Source organism: Rhamphochromis sp. 'chilingali', assembly GCF_963969265.1.
Source record: "Rhamphochromis sp. 'chilingali' genome assembly, chromosome: 2".
Classification (NCBI taxonomy): domain Eukaryota; kingdom Metazoa; phylum Chordata; class Actinopteri; order Cichliformes; family Cichlidae; genus Rhamphochromis; species Rhamphochromis sp. 'chilingali'.
Genome location: NC_137930.1, coordinates 37,385,089 through 37,407,872, shown reverse-complemented (window position 1 = coordinate 37,407,872; position 22,784 = coordinate 37,385,089). Strand labels below are relative to the sequence as shown.

Sequence of the window (22,784 nt, the reverse complement as noted above, 5' to 3'; positions counted from 1 at the left end):
AAAAGCTTCTGAAGCGTGATCATCGAACAATCAAGCGTTTCACTCAAAATAGTCAACAGGGTTGCAAGAAGCGTGTGGAAAAACCAAGGCGCAAAATAACTGCCCATGAACTGAGAAAAGTCAAGCGTGCAGCTGCCAAGATGCCACTTGCCACCAGTTTGGCCATATTTCAGAGCTGCAACATCACTGGAGTGCCCAAAAGCACAAGGTGTGCAATACTCAGAGACATGGCCAAGGTAAGAAAGGCTGAAAGACGACCACCACTGAACAAGACACACAAGCTGAAACGTCAAGACTGGGCCAAGAAATATCTCAAGACTGGTTTTTCTAAGGTTTTATGGACTGATGAAATGAGAGTGAGTCTTGATTTTCATGCAGGACAATGCTCCATCACACGTGTCCAAGTACTCCACAGCGTGGCTGGCAAGAAAGGGTATAAAAGAAGAAAAACTAATGACATGGCCTCCTTGTTCACCTGATCTGAACCCCATTGAGAACCTGTGGTCCTTCATCACATGTGAGATTTACAAGGAGGGAAAACAGTACACCTCTCTGAACAGTGTCTGGGAGGCTGTGGTTGCTGCTGCACGCAATGTTGATGGTGAACAGATCAAAACACTGACAGAATCCATGGATGGCAGGCTTTTGAGTGTCCTTGCAAAGAAAGGTGGCTATATTGGTCGCTGATTTGTTTTGGTTTTGTTTTTGAATGTCAGAAATGTATATTTGTGAATGTGGAGATGTTATATTGGTTTCACTGGTAAAAATAAATAATTGAAATGGGTATATATTTGTTTTTTGTTAAGTTGCCTAATAATTATGCACAGTAATAGTCACCTGCACACACAGATATTAATGAGTTTTTTTGGGTTCATTGAGAACATGGTTGTTGTTCAATAATAAAATTATTCCTCAAAAATACAACTTGCCTAATAATTCTGCACTCCCTGTATATATAGATAGATAGATATGGAATATAGAGGTTGGGACTTGCAGTGTTTATGCAAAGTTTTATCATGATTGGTTTACTCGTCTAGAGTGATAGAGAACACACACATGCTCTACGATCATAGTATGAACAGCACTGAGCTGCTGGCATTTGGATGATTAACTGCTCATTAACAAATATCTAAACAGGTGTGCCTAATAAAATGGTTGGTGCATGCAAATCTCACCCTTTATTTAGTGACAAATGATAATCGTGACAACAGATTTGAAATAATAAGAAATGACTACTTTTTTTTTCTCACATTACTGTATTTTATTTTGAAGGAAGACTTGCTGTCGTCTGTAACTGCACTGTTAATACCATGTCCTCTCATGTACATGTCCAAAAAACATGATACAACAGTAGAGACAGGTGGTTTATGTGCTCTGGAACAAAGAAAATAAATCAATTAAAAAAAATCCAAACTACAACAAGCACACAGGAGGTGCAAGAAATCTAGAGTGCGTTTGCTTGTACAAATCAAACTGCAAAATTTCAGCTGAACGCACGCACAGTCACACCAGCTGTCCAAGCGGACACACTGAGGATCATTGAAAATAAGTTAGGATACACACACCCTGAGAATGTCTTTCTGCTGTGACCTTTTCCCATTGTTAGCAGGGTTTTAATGAAGGTCAACTTTGTCTTTTAGTTGCACATAAGCAGTGAGACACTCCTTTAATCCTTTGCAAAGCAGTTTTGAAAGCCCACATCATGGGTCACAATAATAATGACAAACCACTTTAGACAGCTTATGGATGCTGACATTAAAAAGGAGTCACTGAGACTGAGTAATACTTCACGCATTTCACTCTCACACACACAAAAAAGAATGTGGAAGCACACTAACACGTCTGGTATCGGATGAGTACACGTTGTATAGTGCATTTCTGTCTGTGTTGTACAGTCGAAGCAGAAAAATGTAGGAGCAAAAATATCTTAGAAACTTTTTGCAAGCATTGGCAAAAATATGAGAATGACCTGCACCATGAAAAGGCTGATTTCGAGCTCCATTAGCTTCTACAAACAGGTTCAAGCCTTCAGTTTTTCATATCATTTCTAAACTATGTAAATATCCTGTACTTGCTACTTTTTAAATGTTACATATCTGTAGCTCTTCCCTGTTTTTGACACAATGATACAGTGTTGCAAAATTTACACATGGTCATAGTTCCAAATAGCACACACACAAAAAAGCAAGCTTCCAGAAAGTGGCCAAACAGAAGAAAGTGGAGTTTTAGGGAGAGGAGACCCTTAAAGAGACTGGTCATTACTGAAACATGTGCAGTAAAGCCCCAGCAGTTTAACTACTTTCTGGATATTATGGTTAGATTTTATTTTTAATGTATTTTTAAATAAATGGCACTGACCACAGCAGAAACACGCAAATTCAGATTTCAGGATGGAGTTCTCCTGTCAGCATTTTGGTTAAGCACGCATATAATTTACATACACAGCACAAGTCCAGTATTTTTAGTCAGCCAGTGTAAAAAAGGCACATTATCACTGCATAACAGAACAAAACCAGTAAAGGAGGAACAGGGTCAGAGGTCAAACATTAGTGATGGGATTTCCAGCTCTTTTTAGAGAACCGGCTCTTTCAGCTCGGCTCACTAAAAAGAGCCGGCTCTTTCGGCTCCCAACCGGCTCTTCAGGTTGTTTTGTTGCTTGGTGGTTTTATTTATATATGTTTATATATAAATATATGTGCTGGCCCCAAGAGACAAAACACGTACAAACTCCAAAACACATTCCTAGCGTTAACTGAACTTCAAAACAGAGCTACCTCGATCACTTAAATTACACAATTGAAAGCATGTGTGTATTGTTTGTGTATTTATACACAAGCACTCATATATATTCAAATAATTAAAAAAAAAAAAAAAAGTTCATTTACCTGTTACTACCACACACCAAATCAAGTCGTTGGTACTTGCTGGCTTGTGTAGCCACCAGGTAACAAAAGCTCAACACTGTGCCTAGCATCCTGGAGCACTTCTGTTGTGTTTTGTACGTGCTTCTTTTAACTATATGAATGTTCAGCTTTTTCCTTTTAAACCAATTTAAAGTGAAACAAAACAAAACACTGGAAAGCACAACACAATTAAATATAAATAAAAATAAGATGCATATCCTCTATCTTATGGGCCTGCATGAATAAACTTTCTGAATCCTTTATCATCCACAACTGAATACAGTTGACGTTGTTGTCCCTGGCTCTCTTTCTCTCTCCCTCCCGCTCTGTTCCTGTGCTACTGCGAGTATAACTACCGCCCCTCCCCTCTCTGCCCAGCACAAAGCACAAAGCACAAGGCTCGCGTGCGAGTGAAGCGGAAAAAATGTGCGAGAGAGAGGGTGAGAGAAAGAAAGAAAAGAAAAAAACTCCACGGCTCGCGATAAGGAGCCGGCTCGCGTCGTTCACGTCAAAGATCCGGCTCTAAGAGCCATTTCGTTCGCGACCGACACATCACTATCAAACATCACTTCCCAAATCCCGGACATTTCCAAGACAACAGGAAGTCAGGTGGAATCAAACCAGCAGTCACTGAGACGACATCTGGAGTTTTATCAACCCACACTGAAATCAATTATAGAATTCTTTAATTCAGACTAATCACTGGTTAAATTGGATACAATAATATCAGGATGAATTGTTTCTATATGCAGACAGCAGTCAGAGGTAAACTGCAGTTAAACACCTGACAAATGTCATTTTCGAGCTACTTCTCTGCACTCATCTACATTTTGTTCAGTCCTTCCAAACTGAAGCCAGTTCTTATCATGCCCCAAAGGATGGGATACTTTAAAGAATAAAGACATTTTCTGACGTTGGCTCTGGTTAGAGAGTGATGGAATTGACACCGACTCAGCACCTATACTGATAAAGAAGATTTAAACTATTCAACTAGTACTGATCTACTGGCTCACAAGAGAAACCATAACAGCAACAAAAAACTCTAAGTTGGTGATGCCCAATAGAAAAATGGGAGTAAGCAGCATTAATATGATGATTTTAGTCTTTTCAGAATTGTTACACCCATTGAAACCAAATCGGTTCGGCCTTATAGCTGTACGAGCCTTTAAAACCTTTAACAGATGTGAGGATATCTCGTGTTGATCACTTAGTTTTTCTTTTTAATTGCTTGTTTTTCCTTCTTACTTTCCTCATCTTTAAAGAGATTAGGTTTAGCTTCAGTTTCAGGTGTACAGATACAGACAATGTCATTCCCCCCCCCCCCTTTTCCAGATATTTTTAAGCTTGATGATGTTGGTGGCTGTTATTCAATTTGTGAAAACAGTACTGCTACTATAAAAACCAGTAACGTCTGTTCCCTCTTTGTTTTTCCTCATGGAGGGTTCATGAGCAGCTTCACTGATATAGTTTCACAATTTTATGGTAACTTCTTCCTTGTTAAGCTACAATTTTAAGTCACATTTCTGACTGGTCTCTTCATTACATTCATTTTACTTTATTTGAAAAAAATAAAAATAAAAAAAGTATGCAGCTACTGTTTCATCTCCTGGTCACGTCACTGGGCCAATCGCTCTCAAAATAAATAGCTGCACACAACCCCTAACTCACAGGCTGGACCTTTACCGATACGGACAGCTCAAGATGTGAACAGTTCGATTATCCCTCATCGCTTTTTGACTTGTTTTGGTTTCCGTTTTTCCCTCAGCAGGAAAACAGAAGCAACGTATTTTTCTAGCTTGCTTATGACACTCACAGGGTCAGTGTGTGACTCTAGTTTCCCAGCTTCACTGGGGTTCATTTATGAAATTAGAGCAGATGAAGGATCATCACAAGAATTCATTTAGTTTTATTTAATTTAAATATGAACCTCTTTTTCTCTCTTAAGCCCGCCAGTACCCTCCTATCACACAGGATCCAACCTCCTCCAATCAAATTGCAGGAGTTACAACAGGATGGGCGGGGCTACCACCTGGAGAGACAATGGCGTGAAGCAGCAGGTGAGATGAAGGGCGAAGGAAATGGCCAGACAGCCCAGAACCCTTTGGGTGCGTGTTGTGTCATCATGGCCGACTGTTAGTCATTTAGCACCAGCGAAGAGGCAAGAAAATGGGGTCTCTGATGGAAGTTTGCAGGCGCAAAGCAAATGGAATGTGAGTAAGGGGAAATGCAGTTTTTAGTGCAATTTTTTCCTGTCATGTGATGTCCCAGTTCTCTAATCTACACAAGCTTTGACCAAATGGTATCTGTTGACGGTTTAACCTCTCTGGTGAAATAAAATGATGAATTTAAGTAGCATAAAGAGGTTTTGAAAGGCAGATATTAGTCCCATCTAAAGACCAAAACCTAAAGTAAATGTGTGTGTGGGAATACATTTGCAGAAACCATTTGGTCCTTTCTTGGTGGCATTTCCTGGTTAACTGACACTCTTGTTGGAGAGGTGGTGTGGGCTTGTGCGTTTGAATGAAGCTTTTTAGAAGAAGGCCTCGAGTTCCTCCACAGGTAGCCCTGCTGCATCAGAATGTGTGTCTTGAGTTTCTATGAGAGCTTCTGGTTGGCGAAGAAGGATTTCGCCTCTCCGCAGGTGGGGTTGGTGCACAGCGGACAGCGCAGGGTCAGTTGACGGGAACATGGCTCGTTGGACTTCAAGTGGGACTGGACCAGGTCTGCCAAGGCCTGAACGAGATAAATGAATATCAGCAGTCAGACAAGTATGTTCAAACTGTGCCTCACAGATTAGGGCTCCATATAACCAGTAAACAGATGGCTGGAGTCAGCATTTTAATTTTAAAGGCTAAAAGAAAGTAGGCCATCTTAAGTATAACTTCTACATTGGGCACATATCTGCAAACCTTTCTGAAACCCTACGCTGTAACTAATGCTGTAACCCGGCAAAGCAAATATATATTAAGCTTTAAAAGGCATAAAGAACACAGCACTGAAGCAATGGTGGTGGTTACTATAATCAGAATTGAAACCTTTGTGGGTAAAAAGCCAATAAGAATCCTTTTCACTGTGTTTGTTTTAAACAGGATTGTACAGCATACATCTTTAATGTCTTAGAAAGACATTAAATAGAAAATAAATAGACAAACAAGAACTTTTAATCCTTTTCTTTAATCCACACAGGCTCAAATATACATGTACACTTAAATCTTTTAATGTTGTGCTATAGGTTCTGCAGTATTTCAAGTTGATAAGGTCAAGGCATATTAACTTCCCGTTAATAGGCCTGGAATAAAGAAGGAGGAGGACTACCTCCAAAATTGTCAAATCAGTAAGACAGTAGAACTTTGGACACAAGTGGTTGGTCCAATAAGACAATGATCAAAAACGCATATCAAAACTAGTTTTAAAATAGCAGGCAAACATTAAGCCTTTGGAATAGCCTTTCCGAATCCCCGACCTCAACCGTATTGAAAAATTTGTGGATTATGCTTAAAGCCAGATCTGCACCAGGAGACCAAGTTAAATAAGCTACCAATTCTGCCAAGACAAATGGTATCCATCAACAAGCCTCTGGCAGGATATGTGACCAAAAGCAACTGGCAGAGCTGCTACCTGCATACATAATTAATGTGTGTTTGAAACTGAGAAAAAACAATAAATGAATGAAGTTGTGTACCAACTTGTAGTGTTTTGTTTTGTTTTTTTTAATAAATAGTCATTAAAGATGTAGGCTGTACAATTATTCCACTCTGGAAAAAGAACCGCTCAAAGATATCATTAAAAGCACAGAATTACCACGACATTCATGCCCACGATGAGTGGATGTGTCTGACCACATCTGTGAGCAAATGAACATTTACTCAACAAGGTTACAAACACAGTGAACATGAACTACAACTTCAGCTAATGCACTAGACTGGAGCGAGTGCACCTATTGGTGGGTGTTACAATAGTCACATGATAGTTCATTCAACTGCTGAAGTGCAAATTTTGTCTTAAGATCCCCTTACACCAAACATACAGGATGACAGGAGCGCTCCAAAACTTTACCTGAACTGTTGTAATTTTAGTCTTACAGGTGACATTTTTTGCAACTCTGAAATTGCTTTAAAAAGTTGTTAGGTGTAGTAATTTTGAGGGGAACTTTTTTTTTTTTTTTTTTTTTTTTTAAATGAAGCTTCAACACCAGCCAGAGTGTGCAGTAAAAATCCTGATGAATGCATTTTTCTGTATTTTCTAGCTGCTGCTACTTGCAGACGGCAGCAGCTCACTGAGAAACTAAAAACCACACCAAGGAAACCATCCTTCAGTAACTACCAACTAATCATCCTCTGGATATTGATTCTCACACACACACACACACACACACACACACACACACACACACACACACACACACACACACACACACACACACTTGGCAAGGGGTCTCTGAGCACGGCGGGCCTGACCAGCCAGCCAGCCGGGCGGTTCAGTTCTACTGTAGTCAGCTCTAAAGGTTCCCATTGATCTGCCCCTTTCCTTTAATAAACCCTGTGCACACGCACGCACAAACACACACGATACAGCTGGAGGAGTTGCCTGTTGTGAGAAGGGTTTCAGGGTTGAGGATGAAGGGAGAGAGGGAGGTGAGAGAGGAAAGGAAGGAGGGATGGAAGGAAAAATAGTGACAATGGAGAAGGAAAGAGATAAAGGATAGAACGAAGGACACAAGGAGGCATTCACTCATTCATTCACCATCTCATGGCTGCAGCTACTTCACAGGACCATCTCTTCTTTTGACCCCCTTACAGATTTCATACTTAAATATGGTTTTATGGGTCTTGCCTGCAAAGTCAAACGAAACAGCCGCTTGTTTTATGTAAATGTATGAAATTTGGCTCACATGTGTGTCATCCCAAAAGGTATAAAAACACCTATGAGAGCCATACCCTGAACACAACAGGAAGGTCCCCATTTTTAATTTACAATGCAACTTTGGTCCAGTTTTAGCAATTTCCAGGCAGTGTACTTTAATGAATTCTTCTTTGCGTTTTTGCTAAAGAGCGTTTCCATGGTGCCAGGGCAAATTTCAATGATTCGTCATGAAACAGTAAAACACAAAAAGTTGCTGCAGCTCAAAACCTGGATCGCCCAATCTGCCCCAAAGTTCATAGATAGAAGTCCTGCCTTGGAACACATGTACATGATAATCTTTGCTTAGAGCGCCACCTAGTGGGAATGGAAATGACAGGTTTCATCATTTTATGCAGTTCGCCTAGAAGGTTAAATCACATCCACCTCATTCAGATTCAGAAGTTTTACTGTGAGAACTAACTTCTTATATATGTTATGTGGTAAAAAGCTCTATGGTGCCAACGAAAAGGTTTCACCTACGACAGGAAAGAAATGTCATATGACATGAACATGCCCCACGGGAACATTGCAGCATACCTCAACTTTATCTTTGCTCGTTTCTTCTTCTACTGTACATATACTGTTGTCATTTACTTTACTCGTCCTTTCTGCTGGCATTAATAGAGAAAAGGTTTGATGACAGAGCTGTAAGTTTGCAAGTTTGAAAAGAAATCTGAATATTTTACAGTCTGGGAACATGAGTGAAAATTTATCTACCAATTGAAAACTCACACTTATTCTTTTGTATTAAGGGGTTGAACATTTTTCCACATTTATTTGCACCTTTTAATAATTACCCGTTGTCAGTCTTCATATTGTTTTACGAATATATATGCAAGCTGGATCTGCATTCTTTCCAATGACCAGCAGAGGGCAACTCCTTTGGTTATAAAATAGAGCCGCAACTACATAGAAGTCTATGGGAAAAACGACCCTACTTCTCACTTGATCTGTGACCTCAGTGAAGAGTTTCTTGATGGGTTTATTGTCCAAGTTGCTCATTTTAACTGTTATTTGATTGATGATGATGCTCATTTTGTCAATTATGGTCATATTTTAAGTAAAAAGGACTGTATAAAGGGCAGTCGGTGGTTAACAACTCCGTTTCTGAGATATATGCAACACTTGCATATGACATTAGAGCCAAAATGCTCAACGCAAGGGATCAAAACATGACTTTAAAAACCAGCGTGGCACTTCATGTTAGGCATCTGCATTTCTTTTAAAGAAAATCTTTGTTCTGCAAACATGGGTCAGGTTAGTGTGTGACAGTGTGACAGGTACCTTCATAAAGAGAGGGTTCCCATTCAATGACTCGGCCCTCCTGATGTTCTCCACCCCACACTGGAAAGAAAAATAACAACACATCACAAATGTTCATAACATCTTAGAAAACTGCAAAATTAGGGGACAAACCCTCCCCCCCCCTTTTCCTCATTCCTTTGCTCCTGTCTGAGTTTCTGTTCTGAACGTGGAGTCAGAACACCAAAGAGTCTCTTGATTGTGGACTTAAAAGGTCAGCATTTGCTGCTTTACTCCATTTTATAGCTTTATGCAGTCATTCGTTTGGCTTTTGAGCTTTAGAAACTCAATAGACCCAAAGAGAAAATGCAGTCACTGCCACAGCTCATATGTGATTCACGACCACAACACATCAGTTAAAATGATCGTCATGATATTCTCCAGCCCACTGGGAAAAACTGGAACTGCACATATCTACCAACAATTTAGACTCACACAGAAAAAAGGTAGTAAACGCTCAGTTAATGCGACAGTCTTGTTTTGGAGTAAATTAATCCAAACACGAGGAATTTAATACATCAGGTGTGTAGAGGTGTTACACATTTTTGGTGGAGTATGGTTTGTTTTTTTTTTTAGCATTTCAGACCTCAAAACTTGGGACTGGAAGACAGATGTGTTTCTTCAGGTTCAAGTTTAGAAACGATTTCGATGGTTCCTCATGGGTATAAGAATGTGTATCTTTATGGCACCAGTCACATTGATTGGTGGCCATTTTACTGGTGCCTTCAGACAGACAGAGGGCACTGGGCTGCTGGAAACAAACCTCACACACATACACACACTTTAGCTAACCAAAACAACCAGTACAAAGACCTTAGCCCTAATTGTAGATCACAAATGCATAAATACGTTTCCCCTATTTAATGAATCTTTCTAAGGACTTTAGAGAAAGAGCAGGTCTGGGTAATTGACTTTCTGCCTGCTTCAGTTTATTTCTCCAAAGGCTGCTGCAGATTTATTCTGTTCTTTTAAATCAGTATTTATGTACCGGTTAATTTTTACATAAAACTGAGGAAATGTATATAAACACTGCTTTTTTCCCCTCTCACCTCTTCTCCCAGCACTTGTCTGTACTCGATGTCCAGCTCGTGTAAGGTCTCTATGTGGTCCGAAGTGAAGGCAATGGGCACCAGCAGCAGGTTCTTCTTCCCTCGCTCACACAGACCTTTGATCACCTCGTCTGTCTGGGGACCGAGCCACGGCATGGGCCCCACCTGAGAGACCACACACAGGACATGGCTGACTTAAGTTCTATAGATGGATGACGTGTCCAAGGTGGTTTAAGGTGTTCCTGGTTCAGTGAGGACGCAAACGACCCTGTGACCTTTCTTGAAATCCCATTAAATATAAAATAAATAAAACTGATACCATGATCTTCTTGCAGGAAGGCTATCTCTGGTACCCTGTGTTACTGTATGTACCACATACTGTGCATTTTCACCCTGTTGGGTTATTCATTCTGCCCTACAGGTAGCCAGTGACAGCTCAGAGTCCTCTTCCACTGTGAAATTTTTATCATTTGTGAATTATGTAAGCTGCCAGGCCCTGTGACCTGAGCACTGAGGAGCTTTGAGGGCTTCTACTCTGAAATAGCAAAAATATTAGTCAGACAAGTGGCTCCATCTTGTGGCAACACAAAACACAAAAGCAGGCCGGCCAGGTCTAAATAATATTAATAGTTTAGCTGCATGTAAGTATAATAAGAAGGTAAAGCTGGATTGGAAGAGTCTGTCTGCAGAACTAAAGAAAAACTGAACACATTTGCCAGGAATGTGAGCACTGCCCAAATCTATTCTTACCTACGGTGACCAGATGGGCTCCTGCTCATGTAGGAAGTAAAGCATTTTGTCACCGATGGTGACATAGGGGACAGTCTAGGCTCCGGTTGCCTAGGTGACATTGAGTATTTCCCATAGAAAATCCCAAGTTAAACTTTACTGAACTTTTAGGCGAATGGAGCGACTACCTATGAGAGCAAAGGATGCTCTTATCTGTATTTTGATGGTGTGGCAAATAAAATAGAGGGTTACCTAGGCAACTGGAGTCTGGAACGTCCCTTAGCAACAACCAGGCAGCTGCAAAGTTAAAAGTGATGAGCAAATTGTTTCTTGTGTTGATGCCCCCCTTACTTGGAACCTGCCCACTCTGCATCACTAGTGGTCACTTAATCCATCATTACTCAGTCGCTGAATGTCACAGACTTTCTTTGGCCTGTGGTGACCATGTCGCTATGTGCGTTTTTGTCTTTTTAAAGTCAGGCTCAGGGTGAAATAATGCCAAAAAGTAAATAAATAAACAAAACAAACAAACAAACAAAAAAAGCATTTTGACAATGAAAGTTGTGTGAAAAACAGCAAAGCATACGCTCAGTGAATTTAAACCATATTGATAAGCATTACAAACTGATGTGTGATCAGTGTTGAGTATGCAGCGTTACCTGATTATTACAGCACACTGTCACCACTAGGTGGTGCTGCTGGTTTATTCAATTACGTAGCGAGTGATGTTTACTCACCCTGGACTGCCACACCAGTCTGTAGGGGTTACAGTGACCCAGTCTTTCAATGACCCTCTGAACTGTGGCTCCCACCTCCTGAGGATACGGGTCACCTCTGTTTACAACCTGCAGCACAGGGCACACAACAGCACGGCGCTAAGCAACATTAACACATTAAGCAGTTCCTGAATAATGTGCTGGAAGAAAGTACTTCAGCTGGACAAAAACCTTCTGTTGCCTAATGGCATGGTTCAAAGAAAGCTAACAAGGCACGAGGAAATCAGATCTCTCATCTGAGAAGCTTGGCCTATCGCAGAGTTTGGGACTTTCCTGGATTTAAAGTGTGAGTAGTTACACTGAACTGCTGGTGACATGTTGGATATAGATGCCAAAGATGTGCTGTCAAACTAACCAATTAAGCAGCAGAAAACAGTTTTATAGGCTTCCTAACAGCAAAGACAAACTGAATTTGCACTGATTTCTGTTGAGATATTTCAGGTTTTTCATCTGTTTTGATGAACCGTCAGGTAACAAATCGGAATAGTTTTTAAAGTGTACTTCTTTACACGAAAAGAAAATGAAGATGAAGTGGGTTTTGTTTTCTAGAGATAAATACTACTACTCCATTGTGAAAGGAAATGCCTATACTGAGAAATATCAGTAAATTTTAGTAGTAATTTGTGGAAAGCACATCAGTTTTTATAAGAGTGTCAGTGTCAGTACCATCTGATCAGTGTCATCAGTAATAAGGACCAGACCCCACTCTGGCTTCATTCGTTCCTTTCCAAGAGTCAGTCCCCAGAAACTGTGACAGCAAATGCCAAACTTTACAGTCTGGTGACAAAAACCTGTTCTCATTTTTATAATCCACCCCTTCAAATGTATTAAAGTTTAAAAGTTGGGGTGATGGGTGTGATACCGACAGCTGCTGCAAGCTGGAGTCACTTCACTCGATTTTATGACCCTTTTAAGCCTTTTACTTGAATTATCTGAGAAATATAATGAGTGTTATGCAGTACAGAGCTTAGAGAAGTCTGTGGTCCAGTTCTGGTGAGTGAAACTTGAGTATTTTATTAGCATGTTACTTTGAGGCTAGAGCAGTACTGATAGTAGTTTTTCATACTTACAGCCATGGGGAGTGAGTGTGCCGAGAACAGAATGACAACATCATCTCTCTTATCTTCTGGGAACTTCAGCAGTTCATTTCTGATATGTTCTGCAAAACACTGGACACAGACACACACACTTAGGGTGTATTATAAACACAGCTAGTGAAATTTACCTCAGCTGATAAAACACAGTCAGGACAAAAAGCTGCCATGATCACCCACCACAACTGCTTTCTGGTCATTTAGCTGCGTGGTGACTTACTGACTGACTCTGTTTTCTTACACACTATATTACCAAAAGCATTCACTCACCCAATCAAATATACCAATCTCTCCCACTGCCACAGGTGTATTTATTTATTTAAAAATAAATAAATAAAAAAAAAATAAAATAAAATAAAAGGCACCCCTGGGCATGCAGACTGCTTCTACAAACATCTGTGAAAGAATGGGTCGCTCTCAGGAGCTCACTGAATTCCTTTCTGCACAGAGTCCTGACCTCAAACCCTCTAGGATGAATTAGAGCAAAGACTCCAAGCCGGCCATCTCGCCCAACCCAACATCAGTGTCTGACCTCACATGTGCACATGTGGAAAACTGGTCAAAAACTCTCATGAACACTCCCAAACCTTATGGAAAGCTTTCCCAGGAGAGCTGAAGCCTTTACAAACGGTGGGTCAAAAATCATATTAAGCCCTATGGATTAAGAACGGGATGTTACTCAAGTTCATATGGATGTGAAGGCAGATGAGTGAATACTTTTGGCAGAATCGTGTACATCAGTACTAGTTTGTTTTACTTTGCATGTGTGTACACACATGTTTAGACATCTTTGTGAGGACAGAAATTGGCCTCCACTGTACCAAATGCCCGTCCCAACAAGTTTGAAGGCAGTTTTGCAGCATAAAATGTGGTTGTAGTGTCAGGGTTAGAATTAGCCTAATCATAAGGGTTAGGGTAAGCGGCTAAGGAAAGCATTATGCCAATTAGATGTCCTCACTAAGATATGAAAATGAGTGCGTGTGTCTCTAACCTCCACCAACAGAGGGTGTGTGGGCCAACGGTCGATGACACTCCAGCGCATTTTCGGCCTGTCAGCTCTGTTGCTGTAGTAACGGTAGATGGCGTTCAGACTGCTGCCTGTGAGCAAAAGAAAACACATTGAGAAATACTTCATTACACAGGAATAAAATCTCTCTGCTGCTGCCAATCACTAATCAATAAATTTCCTCAAAGTTTCTTCCTCAGATGCATATTTTGTAACCCAAAAACAGTCTGTGGGCACCGATTCATGGATGGATTGTGGGTTTGAAGAGTGTGCCTGCCTCACGTGTGAGCTGGGCGTTCTTGGAACAGTCTGAGAACATGCTGAGTGTGATTTAGTCTGGAGAGAACAGAGTGTATTTATCAGGAGCTCGCAGAGCAGACAGCACCCTGGGTGTGGCGGCATTAACGGACACAAACGTCTGAGTAATCTTCTGATTGTTCCTTTTACATGTTCTCTACATTTAACAGACATCATTTCCTGCTTGTGTCACCTGTGGTGGAGCAGCTGTACTGAGGATACTGCGTGAAGGCCACAGCTCTCTCCACTCCCTCTTTCTCCATCTCCTCAATGGCTTCCTCCGTCAGCGGGTGAACGTACCGGAAGCCGATGTAGAACTTGTGAGGAGCTGCGCAGAGAGAAGAAACAGCCAATGACCAGACAGCACGGGAGAAACTCACTGGCAACATTACAGTTTGAATATGCAGGATATGCAGTTTAATTGAAATCTTCAAATAAAAATAACATTTCAGGAGCTTAAAGGGAGGTTTTTATGAAGATTATCGTGCTTTTAGACCAAATTCTAACAGATCTGGTCAGCTTTCAGATTGCTGCTGTGTTATCAGTGAGGTGTGCTGCAGGCGTGTGAGGAGACACTCCTTCGCTGTCTTACTATCTCCATTTCACACACACTTTGCCAACAACAGCCAAGCAAACCATAATCTCAATAAAAGCACACAAACTGCCTCCAAACATGACTTTAACTCCATGTAAGCTGTCAGATTTGAGGAGGAGCGGAGGCCTCTGTGAGGCATCCTCACCCGTCTCAGGGCTCATCTCGTCCAGCAGCTTCACCATGCCCTCCCCCTGCATGGACGTCCAGTGTTTGATGGGCGAGCCTCCTCCGATCTTGCTGTACTGCTCCTGGATCTTCGGTGTGCGCCGCTTGGCGATGAATGGGCCGAGTTTACTGCAGAGCGGGAGGCAGATCGCACAGCTGCAGTTACAGTGAATTATTGCGCAGCAACGAAGAAGAAGAAAAGCAAATGACCTGTAACAGCACTATAACGTGTGATTTCTGGAGCTTTAAAGGGTCAAGGTTCATTATTAACATTGTCAGTAAGATGTGCAGTTTCCATGGACACGGAGGTGAGATTCATGTCCACAAGCGTCACCAAACACCAGACAATAAATCTAGTTTAGAGTTTCCAGCATGGACTTTCTGCAGCGAGAAGCAAGAAGCACTAACGTTTGCACCGTTTTTGTGTTTCCCACCCCAGGGAAACCTGTCAGACAACTCTGCTCAAAATGGCCAGAAGCAGGAAAGGTAAAGTGACCACCAAGTACACAATGATGGCAGGAATTTATTATTTTAACATTTCTATTGTCAGGTCTAGTTGGATTCATCCTGTTACATCATGAAATGCTGTTGTAGTCCAACGAGCAGATGCTGCATGGATGAACAAACAGACCTTACTGAGCACTGGTGCAGGGTTACAAGGAGTTTGTGCCGTCATATTTGAGCATTTTAAAAGGCCAAACAATAAAACAGAAACACAAAACGGTCTAAAATTATACAAAACATGCACAACACGACCCCCTAGCAGGTCAGTATTATTCTGTCCAGCTTCTGAGGATGGTTTGTCTCAGTGCTGGACAACATGGAGACGGACACTCGTGTTGTTTTCTTACACAGAGCAGAGATTACAATCATGACACTTAAAAATAAATAAATAAATAAATAAATAAATAAATAAATAAAAGGAGATTCTTCACACAAAGAGCTTCACTTCTGGGTGAAATAGAAGTTAAAGGGAGGGAGCTCTGCTCTGTGAGGTTATACTTAGACACAGCTGTCATTTGACCCCCTGCTAATGTTAGCATGCTGAAATGCTCACCATCCTAAGCCGGCATGTTAGCAGCAAACAAAGAGGAGCAGTGGCTGATGGGAATCTCTCTACTTTACAGTCAAACAGATTCAAGTGTAAGAAAGGCTTAACCCCCGAGGTCCAACCGAGGTCAGCCGACTGACAGACAAATGCGTTTAGTCATTTGTGTTTCAGTTACAGTTCGACTTTGACATTTCTTCAATGTTTTAAAAATGTTCCAAAACTGTACAGAAAGTTGCATTATGTGCATTTATGTGCAGGGCAGCACGGTGGTGCAGTGGCCAACCCCATCACCTCACAGCATGGGTCCTTCTGTATGGGTACCCCAGCTTCCTCCCACAGCCCAAAACCATGCACGAGGCCCTTCAGCAGACTGGTGAGCTGTCCAGGGTGTACCCCGCATCTTATCCTGTGACAGCCCCACCCCAAGACCCTGAACTGGATGCATTAAGCGGGTCTTAATTTCTGGAAAGCTCTTCACAGAGTGAACTCAGTTCAGATCAAACTGCTGGTTTGGAATGACGTCCTTGGTTAAGTCACAGGACACATTTGCACCCAAATATCCAGACTTTCGCTATAGCGCTTCATTCCCTCGGGGTCGGGACCGCCCGAGGTCTAAATAAAGTCAATAAGTGGCTCATAAAACATTCATATTGAGGTGGAGCAATCTTTGAAGTCAAAGTGTGTGATCTTGGGTCAGTCACGCCTGCTTTAAAAAGGATCAGTGCTGCTAAAAACCACAAAGATTTTTCTTTTCAGTGGGACGTTATGAAATACGGACACAGCACAGAGCCGTCACCCAACAAACTTCCTCAAACCGCCCGCCCCCACTGTGTGTGCTTACATATGTGTAAACCCAAAAATAAAGCAGTTGCTTTTAATTCATCACATAATCTAAACAGAAAACATCTGGGGAGTTTCAGAAAAGCACGAGAGCATAACATAATCCACTAGATCCCCACAAAGCCCTGCTGAAATAATGATGACAGAGGACTGTTTGAAGGAAGGACCTCTTATCAGAGCTTTATATCCTGTTTACATCCTGTCCACCGGAGAGTTCACATTACGGGCTAAATGCATGGAGCGAGCGCTGGGAAACCGAGATCCCAGCTGTTAAACACCGACCACCTCAACTCTAAGGTCAGCTGTTTGCGTCACTATATTTTGTGTTCACATTTGCAAATAATTCCTTGCATTTAAGGCAGCGTGATCTCTGTGTGCGTACTTCTGTACTGGGAGTTTCATCAGGTCTGTGTCCATGAAGAGGCGTAACAAGAAGTCGTGAACATCTTCTAGCTTCTCGGGTCCTCCCATGTTCAGCATCAGGATCCCCGTCTTCGGCTTCCTGCAGACAGGAGAGAGTCACGATCAATAATTCACATCTAACACCCCTAAAAGATGTGACACTGTGTAGAAACTGTGCACTAGGCCAAATCTAGGTCAGAAAAATTATGGATGGAAGCCAGGGGGACTGGGAAGATATTTCAAGGGGGAGCTTCTGTTAGGTAAATTTAATCGTTTAAGAACAAAAGGCATAAATTATTGGAATAAATAATGAAAAGTTGAGCCAAACAGGATCTAAACCAGACTCAGTGCTTCAATGCGTTTACACCCCACAAAGTACAAAGTCAGGTCATTCAGCAGTCTGTATTTTAATGTTAATCAATTGCAAATTAACAAATCTGATCTAGAGTTTAGGGCTGTACTATATCATACCGTTCACGGTAATACTGGTGTAATTTTGGGCAACGATAGGAAAATGAAATATCGCGATAGAATATGGGTAAAACGCGCATGCGCAGTGCCTATGTTTACATAAGCACATGGCGGCGACGCAGAATGAGAAGAGCGAAAACAGATCGTTGAATGAAACGGATGAATCAGAATTGGTTTGTAAAAATGCTCCAACTTCAGTGGTGTGGAACTGATTTAGCTTTCGTCCGTCAAATACACAACAAAGCACTATTTTTGGTAGAGCATGCTAGCAGGCCGTCGTTATTACCGTGTTGTTTGGAAAATACGGCACACTTAAAATCAATCCTTTGATTTTTCTGAAACTCAACAGGTCCCCTTATAATCCCGTGTGCCTTATGTATGAATTCTGGTTTTGTTTACTGACCTCGAAACGATTTTATGTCGTACACGGCGCTCGAAAATCTGTCAAATGTTTCAGTACGACTTTGCTAAGCTACGAACCCGCACCGCTTGATGGATTGTTGGAGCAGTACGGCTATCGTAGGCAGGAGCCTCGCGGAGTGATACGTACTGTGCTTCAACATAATATTACCATATTGTGTGTGTATAACCTCTTCAAGTTTTGTGGATATTATACATGGTTATGCTGAGGATCTGTCGGCCAGTTTCCACTGGAAATGTCTTTTGGTTAAACTGTCAGCAAGGATTTTGCACTGTTACATTTTTATATAACTTTAATGCACAAAAAAAACAGCTGCTTGTTTAAGTGAAAATACATTGATGGGTTTTTGCACTGATAAAAGTTGTGGAGTTGTAAAGTATTTTGTCTAGTGTCAATTATGTCGTCAGTTATATCGTTATTGCAAATTTTCAAATGTATATCATGATAAATGTTTTTGGTCATATCGCCCTGCTCTACTAGAGTTAATAAAGGTCATTTATCTTTCTTTCCTCACATACAACAAGTTCTGATGTTTATGCCCACTTCTCATTAACAAAAATGCATTTTATGCTTTAATAAATGAAAGTCCAGTTATGAAAATTGGTAGTGAAGGGTAAACATTTCCCCTAACAGAAGAAAACCTGCTTGGAGGAGACGCCAATGTATTTATGCACAAAAAACTGCATAAAAGCATTTATGCTGTAGACCAATGTGGGCAAAGCTCAGCAGGAATTATCTGCCTGCTGCTTTTCCATCCTCTGACGCTACATCACTGCAGGCCTTACAGCCGTAGCAGCTCCGAGAAACATGTTTCACTGCTAAGGTTTTAAACCCTTCAGTGAGCTTTGAACTCCAATAATCTGCTGTCGCATTCATAAATATAGCTTAACTGTCAGCTCGAGGAGGACAGAATTTTATAAAGAGGCGTGAGGCGGGTCCTGTGTGAGAAGATGTCGACAAACTGGTGAAAACAGTCCCTGTCATTTCTAATGAACCCCAGCAGGTCAGACCAGGAGAAACGATTTCACAGAAGATGAAAGGAAATCCACCATTATTTGTTCTTTAATCATTACAGGACGTCTTCTCCCCTCCTCACTCCTGACAGGCTTTCACCTTCTTTTAGACTCAAGATGCTTTGTGAAACGTGTTTTTTGTTTTTTTAGACAAGGTCAGGAATCTTTGTGTATACAGCCCTGCACACTGGTGTGGAGCGGTTTTATTAGACTTTGCTTCTGAAATAAAAGGAATAAATCAATCAATAGGAGAGCAGCTAAAGCAAACTTAACATAGATGATAGAAAGTACGAATCTATCGGGCTAGTATCGATCTAATACCAATACTTGGATTGATCCACCCACCTCTGGCACTGACTCTGTGTTTAGAGACCCCTTTAGCCATTTACACCTATTTCATATTTTGTGTGTGTGTGTGTGTGTGTGTGTGTGTGTGTGTGTGTGTGTGTTTGTGGACGCCGGGTATAAACATCTTTGTGGGGACCAAAAATTGGAAGTTTACTATACTTGTGGGTACTAGTGGTGTGCGGATCGATATTGAAATATCGATTCTTCTGATACCAGTCATTTATGTTCTAGAATCAATTCTCATATTAAAATATCGATATTTTAGTACTTTGGGGTAAATTTGTAGTTTTTCATTAACAGGAACAAAGTGGAAAGAAACTATATCATTCGGATTGTCTAAATTGGAAGGAACTATTTCCTCTTACGCCTTTCATAGTCATGTGCAAAACACAGCTGTATAAATGTGTCCAGCCCCTGGCGTGCGCACTCACAACAATGGCTGAGCATAAATGGAGTCATGTGTGCACGTATTTTACCTCCACAAACGGCCGAGGCGCGGTTTGCGATACATGTGGCAAGACAGTGACGTGTTGTGGCAACACCACTAACCTCGTCAAACACCTGAGAGTAAATCACATCACAGAATATGACGAGCTTATGTTGAGGCGAACTGAAGAGGAGGAGAGGGACAGGTGCTGCTAGGGCGAGACAGACGTCTCTCAGGACTCCCTGAGAGACGTCTGTCTCTCAACATGTTCAAATAGGGCACAACTTCAGGTTTTTTATTTCTACATGATAATTCTACATTATTAAGCAAAAAGAACAAGTAGTCTGATGTCCTGTAATCATTATGAAGCTATATTATTACAATTACATAATACAATTATATATTGTATTATGAAATACAATGAAACATTACGTTTTTGTACAGAGTATCGGTATCGGATCAGTATCGTCGATACCACCCTGACTTTTACTTGGTATCGGATCAGAAAGGAAATCAGTGGTATCGCACATCACTAGTGGGGACCAACAGCCCTTGTGGTCCCGGTCCCCACAAGTTTGAAGGCATTTTTGAGACTCAAAATGTGGTTTTAGTGTCAGGGATACAATTAGGTTATGGTTAGGTTTAGGCAAAGGCTTAAGGGTAGGTATTCATTTTTGATATTTAGGGTAAGGATAAGCAGCTAGGTAAAGCATTATTTCAATTAGATGTCCTCGCTAAGACATGAAATCGAGTGTGGCGTGTGTGACCTGTTTTCCTGCGTCTCTGGAGTCTGGGCGTAGGCGGCGGCTGCAGCAGTGGAGCGTCGTCTCAAACTCAGACTCAAGCTGCTCCTGGCAACTGAAGAACAAGAAACAGTGCGATTCATCGGAACAACAATTAGATGATTTTATTAGCTCAAGAATCAGTGAGTGAGCGTAACGATCAGTTTGTAATGAGTGTAGAGTTCAACCATGGATCAGTTTTAAGGTGAAGAGAAGGCAAATCTGTTGTTACATTAAACTCAAAAGTCTCTCTTCCAGAAAAATCACAGAGGTAACACAGCCAATGCTACTCTCCAAAGAAGTACTGTGAAACTACAGTTATAGCTGTAATAACAATCTTAATTTCTATTTTGCTTATGGATTAAAATAGTACATAATAATAATAATAATAATAACAACAACAACATTTTACCGTTGCATTTTGGCTCCTTTTTAAATCTGTCATGGCTGCACTGGTTCAGGCTTTGTGCAGATAAATGGGCACTGATATGAGCATAGAAATGCAGATAAAATGTAAGCGCTCACACAAAATCACAGCTGGATTCAAGCTGACGATTTTTTGGTCTTTCTGGTCTTAACGTGTAATTTAATTGCCTTTTTTAAAATTTCATTGTCATTCTGGGCATTTTGGGGGTTTATTGAAAAACAAAATATTAAACACACAAAAAAAATAATGATAGATGTGTGCGTTTAAGTTATGGCCTTCATTCATTATCATCTGTGCACATGCATGGTCTGAATCAGTTATAAATCTGTTCATAGAGTATGAATGAGGCAATTTTGCCCCCACCTGGGATGAAACAGTCTATATAAATAAAGATTTGTTTGCTTCATCTCATCATGTTTGGACTGTTATAATTTCCTAACCCACTCAGGCCTCAAACCCCAGCTGCTGGGCAAGAGTGAACTTAACACCAGCTTCCTGGCAGATACAGAGTTTACTTTAAACTTTTTAAAAGTACCCATAAATCCTAAAGTGGTCTCAGATTAGTGGATCTGTTACAGATTTATTTATGGATTATGAAGCTGAAGTCATGAATGAGCTTTTAAACTGTTATTGCCGTTTTAACTGCGTGCATTCTCTTCTTTAGATCGTTGCCCCTTTTTTTCAAATATCCTGGGAAACACTTTGAAAGAACTTCTTGAAAGCTGTCGTGGAAATAAACTTTATTATTCTAATAATAATGATAATAACTATACAGTCTAACCGATGCGTTCAGCCGGCTTCACTTTCATAACCGCTCCCAGCAGTACCGCGCCGCACCGCCAGGGGGCTCGCTGAGGTTACGCAAGTTCACAGAGCTGCAATTGTGTAACTTCGAGTCTTTCTTTCTTCCTCCCGGCGCTAAAATGCGAAGTGTATGTGCACACTGGCGATAGTTTCAGGCCACCTGACGCTCACCAAATGCAGCCTAGGCATGGGATAAATCCCTTATGTAACGCTCACGTTCGCACGGCAACCTAAAGGGACGCAGCTCTGCCGCGTCAAGCTTGTGGAAATGAGCCGCAGAAACACCAACGTTTACAAAATAAGAGAGCAAGCATGGTAACACATTCAGATAATTTTAGCCTTTCCGCCTAACCGCATGGGTATTATACACAAAACCTGGGTTCGATGTATTCCAAAAAAGACGACGGTGACGGTAAAAAAAAAAAAAGTCAGTAATATGGCAAAATAAAGGAGGTTGTTAAAAGCGAGGGGCACATCCGGCCAGGAAGTTGTTATGCTATCCCCTGAGCTAACTTTACATTTACAAAATATTGATGTCAATGTCAGAAGCGTGCTGTTGAGTTTCTGGCAAATAAAAATAAAATAATTCAGTGACTGTAAACTGTGTAAAATAAGCGCTGTGATGCTGTTTATGCCCTGACATTAAATCCTCAGAAAACCAGTAAAACTTGGAAGTTTTCTCTTCAGGTTAACTTGGCGGCGCAATCACACTCACATTGGATCGAACGACCGGCGCTGCCCAGGGCTGCCATCATGTTCGCTTTCACTGACGCAAAAAACGTCTCCGCGCCTGCTAAGATTAAGGCTGGATGCTGAGACTCTCTGCTGCTGGATCCACAGTAACTCACGGTACTATCCGACACCACAGCCAGATTCCTTCAGCTACCGCCGGCTGCCTGCAAGGACTTCCGTTAAGAGTTATAACAGCTAATGAAAAACAACTTCCGGTTTAGAGTTTCGAAACAAAATCTAACACGAGC

At 41.2% G+C, this 22,784-nt stretch overlaps 1 protein-coding gene across 1 annotated transcript; it reads right to left on the bottom strand.

Moving 5' to 3' along the window:
• Positions 1 to 1,251: 1,251 nt before the first annotated feature.
• On the bottom strand, positions 1,252 to 22,712 carry fech (ferrochelatase). Its single transcript, XM_080861901.1, has 11 exons — positions 22,520 to 22,712; positions 20,559 to 20,649; positions 17,092 to 17,211; positions 14,799 to 14,947; positions 14,252 to 14,386; positions 13,747 to 13,853; positions 12,732 to 12,830; positions 11,623 to 11,730; positions 10,157 to 10,321; positions 9,090 to 9,149; positions 1,252 to 5,636 (listed from the first exon to the last, which is right to left on the bottom strand). Exons 1-11 carry the CDS (start codon positions 22,557 to 22,559, stop codon positions 5,499 to 5,501), a joined length of 1,212 nt encoding a protein of 403 aa, XP_080718027.1. The 5' UTR covers positions 22,560 to 22,712; the 3' UTR covers positions 1,252 to 5,498.
• Between the last annotated feature and the right edge of the window lie 72 nt (positions 22,713 to 22,784).

Bases quoted from the DNA above. Each gene is read 5' to 3' on its own strand.
- fech (XM_080861901.1), bottom strand. From the start codon at position 22,559: ATGATGGCAGCCCTGGGCAGCGCCGGTCGTTCGATCCAAT. The intron at 12,831-13,746 runs GTTAGAGACACA...GTCTGTGTCCAG, and splicing joins CACACCCTCTGTTGGTGGAG to TGTTTTGCAGAACATATCAG. The intron at 10,322-11,622 runs GTGAGTAAACAT...GTGGTCTCTCAG, and splicing joins GACTGGTGTGGCAGTCCAGG to GTGGGGCCCATGCCGTGGCT.